The sequence below is a fragment of the Tachyglossus aculeatus genome, chromosome 16 (assembly GCF_015852505.1).
Source record: "Tachyglossus aculeatus isolate mTacAcu1 chromosome 16, mTacAcu1.pri, whole genome shotgun sequence".
NCBI classification, from domain to species: domain Eukaryota; kingdom Metazoa; phylum Chordata; class Mammalia; order Monotremata; family Tachyglossidae; genus Tachyglossus; species Tachyglossus aculeatus.
Window position 1 is genome coordinate 13,228,095 of NC_052081.1, and position 12,182 is coordinate 13,240,276.

Sequence of the window (12,182 nt, forward strand, 5' to 3'; positions counted from 1 at the left end):
TTAGTTATTTCACCTTAGCAGTACTTAATGCCTTATATAAAAGCATTGTGGCGTTTTCCCCCTAGTGTAATTGATTCGTTCAGTCAATCGTATTTAGAGTGCTTACTTTGTGCAGAACAATATTGTGCACTGTGTATTAAGCACAATGTAATGGAGTTGGTAGACACATTCCCTGCCCAGAACAAGTTTATAGTCTAGAGAGGGAGACAGGCATTAATATAAATAAATAAATTTAAATTATGCACATAACCATGAGGGAGGGGCGATTAAAGGGTGCAAAGACTCTGAAACAATACCAGAAGTAGATCATATGTAAGAAGCTGTCATGATCTTGGGATTTTTTCCAATTTGCAGTATTTTTGAGGCTATCCAATGAAGTGAATGTGTACCGATTGTTAGAGTACGTGCTTCTTCTCATTCCTTGGAAGGTTTTCCTTAACCTTGAGGTTTGATCATTGCAATTGCAAATTCTTCTATGACTACTGAGACGTAGACTTGATCCGAATTCCAAGTACCACTCCTGTGGTCCCAATATCCTCCTCTGGCTTCCTTAGTTTCCAAAACACGAGGTTCTTGCAGCATTACGAATCAGTGGCATAATCTGTGACTCCCCACCCCCGATTTTGGGAACACTTGGAGATGGTCCAGGTGTTTCAGAAATAGGATTGGTTGCTGAGGGCTGTTTTGACTCTCGTGTTACCAAGGGAGCCCCTGGGATCTCCTCCTTGGGAGGTTTTTAAATAATATGTGGATGGTCTGGGCTAGTCTGTCATTCTTCCCACAGGAAGGGAAAGGGATTAAATGATCCCTTGAGTTCCCTCCATTCCTAAATTCTTGTTTTTTTTTTATGGAATTACCTTCTCCTCCGAGATGGCTTTGTTTTATGCATTTAATGATTTCTCGTTAGCAGTTTAGTCGGTCTGGAGTGGTAGAGATTTTTCTTGATCTAACAGCCACGTTTGACAACAAGCCACATTTCCTTAGGGTCAAGTACAGCTTTGGGCTCCACACAAAAAGCTGTGAATTGTGCAGAAGCTTCCAAATCCCTGTCTCCTTCTGCACCCTGTATTGATTTTAAAGAAAACTCGGTGTGCAGAGAGAACTGTGGCAGATGGGTCATTCTCTTCACAAAATAAAAATACCTAGCCCACACCTTGGAAGAATTCAAAATGTATCTCTGACACAGTATGTTTGAACGAGATCCTTTAGCAGTAAGGGAGGATATTATTGTGCCTGTTTCACAGTTCAGGAAGTTTAACTGATTGTTTTCAGGTGTTCCAACCAATGGGGCATAGCTGGGGATAATATCTGGCATTTTGGATTTCATTGTGGACGGGGAAAGTGTCTGCCAACTCTGTTGTGTTGTAGTCTCCCAAGCATTTAGTACAGTGCTTCGCACACAGTAAAGTGCTCAGTAAAAACCAATGATTGATTGATCTGAAAGACTTGATCCCTGGCTGGAGTTATGTGCCAAGCAGTGGGGTAGATAAAATCCAACGCAACATTGAAAAATGTAGAAATAGTTGATGACTTTCCCAGCAGCTAACGTCTTGGCGATCACATCTTCTCCAGGAGGTCTTCCTTGATGAGATTTTTAAAAATCCCATCTCAATTTTCCAAAAGTAGTTTTGAAGAGAGGAGCTGAAAAGTTGATTCAGCAGCAGAAGGAGATAAAATGATGACGGAGGAGAAGGCAAGAGAACGGGAAACTATAGTCAGTGGAGGAGGAGGAAATCATGCTCATGAATCCAAAGCCGCCTCCACCAAACTGGAGGTTCAGAGCTCCGAGTCTCCTTTAGCTTTCCCCGTGGGCCCCCAGTTCTCACCTCCATTTGCGGAACCCACTGGGTTCTTGGTTAAAAAAAAAACACAGAAGTTTTCACTACATCTCGGCCCTGGCAAGAAAAGTGGAAAATATCCTCACAACACTGCTGCATTGTGTTCAGCTGGTTTGAATTCTTGGTGGTTGGGGCTGCAGGGATTTGCTCACTTTGAGGTGATGTGGATTCAGGCCAGGGTGGAGGGCTTCACGATATTACTTCTACTGGATCGCCACGCTATTCATTTCTTTCTAGCTCCACAGCTGGTAAATGGAGACAGTTGACTCCAACTATTTTTACTGAATCAGTAGAAATGCCTTAGCACAATTTTCACGTCTTCATATTGGGACTTGAACAGTTCAATTAAATATTCACCAGGTCCATTTTCCTCATGTTAATATGAAAAGACATTTTTCCCCCTCCTCTTCCCTCTCCAGGATTTTCATTTGCTCAACAGCTGGTAAATGGAGACAGTTGACTCCAACTATTTTTACTGAATCAGTAGAAATGCCTTAGCACAATTTTCACATCTTCATATTGGGACTTGAACAGTTCAATTAAATATTCACCAGGTCCATTTTCCTCATGTTAATATGAAAAGACATTTTTCCCCCTCCTCTTCCCTCTCCAGGATTTTCATTTGCCTCCAACCTAATTGCACAGAAAAAGAAGATTCCTGGGGTACTGATTTTATAGGTTAATATTTTAAGTTTATTCCAGTTGTCAGGTCTTGGGGTCACCTTGAAAAAAATCTTACCATTCAACCCCAAACCCAAGGTCTATGTGTATCTGATTCTTTAGGGGGCATTTGAAAGAATTTTAGAGTGACTTCCTGTTATATAATATTGGGCATTCAGTTTCCTGTTCTCTAAGGGAACTCTCTAAACGAGCTCTAACTTCTGTGGCACCAGAGATTTCCTGTGGGCACTGGGGCAGAGTTTTGACATGGGCCCCCCCTCCCCCCTTCCTTGGTGTTAAGTAACACACAATGAACATGTAGTGCTCTGCACACAGTAAGCGCTCAATAAATACGATTAAATGAGTAATAGGGAAGTGGCCTAGTGGAAAGAGCACGGCTTGGAAGTCCGAGGACCTGGTTTCTAAATCCGACTAGACGACTTGCCTATTCAAGTCACTTCATGTCTGACAATTATTTTCTCCACCTTCAGAGCCTTATTAAAGGCACATCTCCTCCAAGAGGCCTTCCCTAAGTCGAAACTTCCTCTTTTCCCACTGCATTCTGCGTCACCCTGATTGCTCTGTTCACCCCTCCCTCAGCCCCACAGAACTTATATAAGTATCTGTAGTTCATTTATTAATGTCAGTCTCCCCCTCTAGACTGTGAGCTTTTTAATCAGTTGTATTTATTAAGCACTTATTGTGGGCAGAACACCATACTAAGCATGTGGGAGAGTACAATACAACAGTAAACAGACTCTTGCCCGACCCACAATGAGCTTACAGTCTTGAGGGGGAGACAGAGAGACAGATATTAAATATAAATAAATTGCAGATATGTACATAAGTGCGATGGGGCTGGGGGTGGTGAATAATGGGAGCAAGTCAGGGCGATGCAGAAAGGAGAGGAAATAGAAGAAAGGAGGGCTCAGTCAGGGAAGGCATCATGGAGGCCCTGAAAGTGGGAACAGTAATTGTCAGATACGAAAAGGGAGGGAGTTCCAGGCCAGAGGCAGGACATAGGCTAAAGGTTAGTGGTGAAATAGACGAGATTGAGGTACAGCGAATAGGAAGTGTGCGGGCTGGGTTTTGTGGAGGAGAGTAGCGAGGTAAGGTTGGGAGGGGGGGCAAGGATGATAAGGAGTTTCTGTTTGATGCGGAGGTGATTGGGAAATCAATGGAGGATCTTGAGGAGTGGGGAAATGTGGACTTAATATTTCTGTAGAAAAATGTTCCCGCAGTGGAGTATGGACGATCCCACAGTATGGACTGGAGTGGGGAGAGACAGGAGGCAGGGAGGTCAGCAAGGAAGCTGATGCAGTAATTAAGGCACGACAGGATAAATTCTTGGATTAAAGCAGTAGCAGTTTGGATGGAGAGGAAAGGGCGCATATTAGCGATGGTGTAATGGTTGTAAACCACCAGGATTTAGTGATAGATTGAATATGTGGGCAGGGAATATGTCTGCCAACTCCGTTGTATTGTACTGTCCAAGCGCTTAGTACAGTGCTCTGGACACAGCAAGCACTCAAAAATTTACAACTGATTGATTTTTCTCGTAAACTGGCAGTTCAAAACCTGTTCTCCCTTCCCCTCCAGATGACATAACCTTAGTACAAGGCTCTGCACACAGTAAGTGCTCAATAAACACCACTGTCCTGAGCCTCTCTACTTCCCTTGTTGCCCGTCAGGTGGATGGAGAGGACAGGAAAGACATGTCTCAGGAAAAGTCCTTGGCTGCAGGCTTCTTTGCACTTTGGACATTTGATATTCACCCCATTCTCAACCCCACAGCACTTATGTATGTATTTTTAAATTCTATATTATAAATTACTTATTTCTTTATATTAATGTCTATCCCCCCCCTAGACTGTAAGCTCTTAATGGGCAGGGAACGTGTCTGCTAATTCTGCTGTATTGAACTCTTTCGAGCACTTAGTACAGTGTTCTGCACCTAGTAAGCGCTCAGTAAATATCATTGGTGGATTGATTGCCCAGCCAACCGCGTTTGTGCCCCATGGTTGCAGTACCAAGCGGTGTGGCATAGTGGCTAGTGCCTGGGCCTGAGAGTCAGAAGGGGCTGGGTTCTAATCCTGACTCTGCCACATGTCTGCTGTGTAATCTCAAGCAAGTCACTTAATTTATCTGGGCCACGGTTACCTCATATGTAAAAAGGGAATTAAGAGGGTGAGCTCCACATGGGACAAGGACTGTGTCCAACCTGATTAGCTTGTATCTACTTTAGTGCTTGGAACAGTGCTTGGCACATAGTACGTGCATAACAAGTATTATTATTACCACCAGGAGCTCGGCTCCTCCCGCTGCTTAGAGAGAAGCAGCGTGGCTCAGTGGAAAGAGCACGGGCTTTGGAGTCAGAGGTCATGGGTTCAAATCCCGGCTCCACCACTTGTCAGCTGTGTGACTTTGGGCAAGTTACTTGACTTCTCTGTGCCTCAGTTCCCTCATCTGTAAAATGGGGATGAAGTCTTTGAGCCCCACGTGGGACAACCTAATCACTTTGTATCCTCCCCAGCGCTTAGAACAGTGCTTTGCACATAGTAAGCGCTTAATAAATGCCATCATTATTATTATTCTCTGTGCCTCAGTTCCCTCATCTGTAAAATGGGGATGAAGAGTGTGAGCCCCCCGTGGGACCACCTGATCGCCTTGTAACCTCCCCAGCGCTTAGAAGAGTGCTTTGCACATAGTAAGCGCTTAATAAATGCTATTATTATTATTATTATAATTCTCTGGGCCTGAGTTCCCTCATCTGTAAAATGGGGATGAAGACTGTGAGCCCCCCGTGGGACCACCTGATCGCCTTGTATCCCCCAGCGCTTAGAACAGTGCTTTGCACATAGTAAGCGCTTAATAAATGCTATTATTATTATTCTCTGTGCCTCAGTGACCTCATCTGTAAAATGGGGATGAATCAATCAATCAATCAATCGTATTTATTGAGCGCTTACTGTGTGCAGAGCACTGTACTAAGCGCCTGGGAAGTCCAAGTTGGCAACATATAGAGACAGTCCCTACCCAACAGTGAGCTCACAGTCTAAAAGGGGGAGACAGAGAACAAAACCAAACATACTAACAAAATAAAATCAATAGAATAGATATGTACAAGTAAAATAAATAAATAGAGTATGTGTACATAGAGTATATGCTGCGAACTTGTACTTCCCAAGCGCTTAGTACAGTGCTCTGCACACAGTAAGCGCTCAATAAATACTATTGATTGAGTAATAAATATATACAAACATATATACATATATACAGATGAAGACTGCGAGCCCCTCGTGGGACCACCTGATCGCCTTGTAACCTCCCCAGCGCTTAGAACAGTGCTTTGCACATAGTAAACGCTTAATAAATGCCAGCATTATTATTATTATTATGGGTTCGAATCCCGGCTCTGCTCACTGTCAGCTGTGTGACTTTGGGCAAGCCACTTCACTTCTCTGGGCCTCAGTTCCCTCACCCGTCAAATGGGGATGAAGGCCGGGAGCCCCCGTGGGCCCACCTGATCGCCCTGTAACCTCCCCAGCGCTCAGGACAGTGCTGGGCACCCAGTGAGCGCTTAACAAGTGTCATCATTAGGATTATTTATTTATTTTACTTGTACCTATCTGTTCTATTGATTTTCTTTTGTTAGTATGTTTGGTTTGGTCCTCTGCCTCCCCCTTTTAGACTGTGAGCCCACTGCTGGGTAGGGACTGTCTCTAGATGTTGCCAACTTGGCTTAGCCCAGTGCTCTGCATAGAGTAAGCGCTCAATAAATACGATTGATGATGATTATTAGGGCGGGGCCTCGGGGCGGGGCGGGCCGAGAAGGCGGGCGGCGGAACGCGGTGAGGGCGGGCCCGGTTTCCCGGCCGGACCGTGGGCGGCGGCGCACCGGCGGCGGACTGAAGCCGCGGGGCACCGGTGGCATGGAAGGGCAGGCCAACGCCGCCGGGCCTGGTACCCAGGGCGGCCCATGCACCAGCAGCAGCACCAGCAGCTGCACCAGCAGCAGCAGCTGCACCAGCTGCACCAGCAGCAGCAGCTGCACCAGCTGCACCAGCAGCAGCAGCAGCAGCAGCAGGAGCCTGGAGCTGAACCGTGCCAACTGGATGAGCAGCCATCCCCAGGTGGGGCTCCCCGGGACAGGACAACCCCACTCATTCGGACCGCCGTTACAGAACCAGCGTGCCGCAATAATAATCATCACAATAATAATAATAATAATAGCATTTATTAAGCGCTTACTAGGTGCATAGCACTGTTCTAAGCGCCGGGGAGGTTCCAGGGTGATCAGGTTGCCCCACAGGGGGCTCCCAGCCTTCAGCGTGGCTCAGTGGAAAGAGCCTGGGCTTTGGAGTCAGGGGTCATGGGTTCAAACCCCGGCTCCGCCAACTGTCAGCTGTGTGACTTTGGGCAAGTCACTTCACTTCTCTGGGCCTCAGTTCCCTCATCTGTAAAATGGGGATGAAGACTGTGAGCCCCCCGTGGGACAACCTGATCTCCTTGTAACCTCCCCAGCGCTGAGAACAGTGCTTTGCACCTAATAAGCGCTTAATAAATGCCATTATTATTATTATTATTATTATCCCTCCCTTCAAGGCCCTACCGAGAGCTCACCTCCTCCAGGAGGCCTTCCCAGACTGAGCCCCTTCCTTCCTCTCCCCCTCTTCCCCCTCTCCATCCCCCTCATAATAATAATGATGATGGCATTTATTAAGCGCTTACTAGGTGCAAAGCACTGTTCTAAGCGCTGGGGAGGTTACAAGGTGATGAGGTTGTCCCACGGGGAGCTCACAGTTTTAATCCCCATTTTCCAGATGAGGGAACTGAGACCCAGAGAAGTTAAGTGACTGGCCCAAAGTCACACAGCAGACCAGTGGCGGAGCCGGGATTTCATCATCATCATCAATCGTATTTATTGAGCGCTTACTACGTGCAGAGCACTGTACTAAGCGCTTGGGAAGTACAAATTGGCAACATATAGAGACAGTCCCTACCCAACAGTGGGTTCACAGTCTAAAAGGGGGAGGCAGAGAACAAAACCAAGCATACTAATAAAATAAATAGAACAGATATGTACAAGTAAAATAAATAAATAAATAGAGTGATAAATATGTACAAGCGTATATACAGGTGCTGTGGGGAAGGGAAAGAGGTAAGATGGGGGGATGGAGAGGGGGACGAGGGGGAGAGGAAGGAAGGGGGTCAGTCTGGGAAGGCCTCCTGGAGGAGGTGAGCTCTCAGCAGGGCCTTGAAGGGAGGAAGAGAGCTAGCTTGGCGGATGGGCGGAGGGAGGGCATTCCAGGCCCGGGGGAGGACGTGGGCCGGGGGTCGATGGCGGGACAGGGGAGAACGAGGTACGGAGAGGAGATTAGCAGCAGAGGAGCGGAGGGAGCGGACAGGGCTGTGGAAGGAGAGAAGGGAGGTGAAGTAGGAGGGGGCGAGGTGATGGACAGCCTTGAAGCCCAGGGTGAGGAGTTTCTGCCTGATGCGCAGATTGATTGGTAGCCACTGGAGATTTTTGAGGATTTTGGGGGGGCAGGATTCGAACCCATGACCTCTGACTCCCAAGCCTGTGTTCGTTCCACTGAGCCACGCTGCTTCTCACACTCAGTGGAAGGAGCACAGGCTTGGGAGTCAGAGGGCATGGGTTCGAATCCTGCCCCCGCCAACTGTCAGCTGGGGGGCTTTGGGCAAGTCACTTCACTAGGCCTCAGTTCCCTCATCTGTAAAATGGGGATGAAGACTGGGAGCCCCACGTGGGACAACCTGATCGCCTGGGAACCTCCTCAGCGCTTAGAACAGTGCTTTGCACATAGTAAGAGCTTAATAAATGCGATTATTATTATTATTATTATTCTCTGTGCCTCAGTTCCCTCATCTATAAAATGGGGATGAAGACTGGGAGCCCCACGTGGGACAACCTGATCACCTTGGCAACTCCCCAGCGCTTAGAACAGTGCTTTGCACATAGTAAGCACTTAACAAATGCTATCACCTGATCGCCTTGGAACCTCCCCAGCTCTTAGAACAGTGCTTTGCACATAGTAAGCACTTAATAAACGCTATCACCTGATCACCTTGGAACCTCCCCAGCGCTCAGAACAGTATTTTGCACTTAGTAAGCACTTAATAAATGCTGTCATTACAAATAAATGCTATAATTATCCATCCATATTTATTGAGCGCTTACTGTGTGCAGAGCACTGTACTAAGCACATCCCCCTCCGCCCCCTCTCCTTCCCCTCCCCACAACACTTGTGTATATATTTGTACAGATTTATTACTCTATTTTACTTGCACATATTTGCTATTCTACTTATTTTGTTAAGGATATGCATGCAGCTCTAATTCTATTTATTCTGACAGTTTTGATGCCCATCTACGTGTTGTGTTTTGTTACTTGTCTCACCCTTCTAGACTGTGAGCCCATTGGTGGGGAGGGACCGTCTCCATATGTTGCCGACGCGCTTAGTCCGGTGCTCTGCACGCAGTAAGCGCTCAATAAATACAATTGAATGTATAAATGAACAACGGGATCACAGCCTAGAAGGGGGGAGACACACTGTGAGCCTGTTGTTGGTTAGGGACTGTATCTGCTGCCGAATTGTGCTTTCCAAACACTCTGCACACAGTAAATCGCTCAGTAAATACGATTGATTGAATGAATGAATGACAACAAAACAAAAGAAGTAGACAGGCATCAATAATAATAATAATGGTGGTATTTGTTAAGCGCTTACTATGTGCCAAGCACTGTTCTAAATGCAGGGGCAGATACAAGGTAATCAGCTTGTCCCATGTGGGGCCCACAGTCTTCATCCCCATTTTACAGGTAAGGGAACTGAGGCACAGAGAAGTTAAACAAAAGAAGTAGACAGGCATCAATAATAATAATAATGTTAATGGTGGTATTTGTTAAGCGCTTACTATGTTCCCAGCATTGTTCTAAACACTGGGGTAGATACACGGTAATCAGGTTGTCCCACGTGGGACCCACAGTCTTCATCCCCATTTTACGGGTAAGGGAACTGAGGCACAGAGAAGTTAAACAAAAGAAGTAGACAGACATCAGTAATAATAATAATGGTGGTATTTGTTAAGCACTTACTATGTGCCAAGCACTGTTCTAAACGCTGGGGTAGATACAAAGTAATCAGGTTGTCCCACGTGGGGCCCACAGTCTTCATCCCCATTTTACAGGTGAGGGAACTGAGGCACAGAGAAGTTAAAAGAAGTAGACAGTCATTAATAATAATAATGGTGGTATTTGTTAAGCGCTTACTATGTGCCAAGCACTGTTCTAAACGCTGGGGTAGATACAAGGTAATCAGGTTGTCCCACGTGGGGCCCACAGTCTTCATCCCCATTTTACAGGTGAGGGAACTGAGGCACAGAGAAGTTAAGTGAGTTGCCGAAGGTCACACAACACCCTCCTCATCAGTGGCATGTGGTGAGCGCTCACTGTGTGCAGAGCACTGTACTAAGCACTAGGGAGAGTCCAGCCCAATGGAATTGGCTACCCACGGCAAGCTTACAGTCTAGTCAGAGTGACTTAGTGGCAAGAGCCCGGGCTTGGGAATCAAAGGCTGGGCATTCTCGTCCTGGCTCCTCCGCCACTTATGAACCGTGTGACTCTGGGCAAGTCACTTAACTTCTCTATGCCTCGGTTGCCTCGTCTGTAAAATGGGGATTAAGACTGTGAGCCCCACGTGGGACAACCTCATTACTTCGTATCTACCCTAGTGCTTAAACCAGTGCTTGGCACGTAGTCTTTTAGACTGTGAGCCCACTGTTGGGTAGGGACCGTCTCTATATGTTGCCAACTTGTACTTCCCAAGCGCTTAGTACAGTGCTCTGCACACAGTAAGCGCTCAATAAATACGATTGATGATGATAGTAAGTGCTTAATAATAATAATAATTGTTTTTATTATTATTATGGTATTTCTTAAGCCCTTATGATGTTCCAGGCACTGTACTAAGCACTGGAGTAGATACAAACAAGTCCCTGTCCCACGTGGGGCTCACAGTCTCAATCCCCATTTTACAGATGAGGTAACTGAGGCTTAGAGAAGTTGCCCTAAGATTGCACATTTGTGCTTTGTGGGGGGGAGCTTTTTAATGTTTTAAATGGAATAATGCACATTTTGGAATAATGCACATTTCTTTTTCCATATCTGGATTTCAGTTTGTGGAGATGCAGGCATTAGAAGTAGCAGACAGCTCTCAAGTATACACAGCATTCTTAGTTTACTTGGACCTTCTAGAAGGTAAGTGGGAGATGGAGTGGCAGTATTTTGATAAGCAATTATTAATTGGTTACCTGAAGCATAAAATTGGCTTTGACAGAGCTTTCTTTCATTTTTGACCTTTGGCTCTGGGGTCTACAAGTGGGCCTCTGGTTTAAGATCCAGTCATTTGAATCTCTTTCACCGGCCTGAGTCTCTGAAGGAGAAGTTGTAGAGCATCTTCGTAATTCTTTTTCTTGTAAGAGGCCCCTAAACACAACTTAAAAAAATGGGCCGCCCACAGTCACCACACTGTAACATTATTCAGTGATTTAAGTGTTAATAAATGTAGCATTAAGACCGATGACATTACCTGATCTTATTTTAGTAGCTGGATTCTTTACAAGCTTGAATGTTGATTAAGGATGGTGTAGAAAAAGGGTAAAGGAACAGGATTGTGTCCTGGGAGGGTTTCCCCAACTCTGTAGTTCCAGGGAATGGGGATGGAACCGACTGTTGCGTGAATCGGAGGCTGGAAAATCAGATTCCAGGCCTTGAACCCATGACTCTCCTCCCCCTTAGTACCGAGTCACTCCAGTGTACATAATGGTTTAGGGAAACACAGCCAGACTTGTGACTTGTGCCCTCCAATTTCTGATATATTTTTAACACTGAAAGTTTGATCTCTTTTTTATTTTTATGATTGCAATGGTGCCCCTTCCAGGTAGGAACTGGCATGAGGTGAAGAGTGTTGGATTAGCCGAAGCCCAGCTCATCTGTCTCTACGGTCAAGAGAAAGAAGAAGAAAGCTTCCAGGCTGTGGTACCGATGTCTGTCCATGCATCCCTCAGTCATGAGAGGTGAGCAGATGATCACTGTGGTGGTTGAACTACCTGAAAGGGAGCAGAGTTGTCTGACATAGAAAATATTTTATATATTATTGTTGGTAATTTTGATTGGTTTTATTATAGTTAAAAGCTTACAAAGTACCTTTGTAGGAGCTCAAAGTGCTTATGGCTTTTTTTTCCATTTGAATGGAAAAGGTGGAATTAATAGTTTCTTCCAAAATCCTCGGGTGTCTGTGTTCTTTCTTTGGTTTCTGTGTAATGAACTTGTAGTTTTGTGGATACTTAAATGCAAAAAAAAAAAAAGTAGCTAGGCTCTTTATTTTTAGTCTTTGAGTGCTTGCCCTATAGAGTAATTTCTTTTCTTCATGTACTTTCATAGGGGAATCAGGTCTCTGGCCTTGCGTGGAATTTTAAGGCTTCTCCTACCTGAAATTCATTGTTTGTTATATTCTGAGAAACTCCCCATCCTCCTCCTAACTTTCTAAATTCCTCCTGTAATTCTCTCTGACCCCTGAGGCAGACGTACTGCTGGGCCCTCTTTGAATTTTTTTGGCTTGGGCCCAATATTTTGCATTAATAGGCCAAAATCTGGCATTAAGT

General features: G+C 45.6%; 1 protein-coding gene across 1 annotated transcript in view; it reads left to right on the forward strand.

Annotated features, from left to right (window-relative positions):
- Window positions 1-1,678: 1,678 nt before the first annotated feature.
- TSEN15 (tRNA splicing endonuclease subunit 15) overlaps window positions 1,679-12,182 on the forward strand; it is a 30,436-nt gene continuing 19,932 nt past the window's right edge. Inside the window, exons 1-5 of the mRNA XM_038758599.1 lie at window positions 1,679-2,086; window positions 3,724-3,760; window positions 6,333-6,631; window positions 10,695-10,776; window positions 11,459-11,594. Of these exons, the coding sequence (XP_038614527.1) occupies window positions 1,679-2,086; window positions 3,724-3,760; window positions 6,333-6,631; window positions 10,695-10,776; window positions 11,459-11,594 (962 nt within the window). The remainder of the gene's footprint in view (window positions 2,087-3,723; window positions 3,761-6,332; window positions 6,632-10,694; window positions 10,777-11,458; window positions 11,595-12,182) is intronic.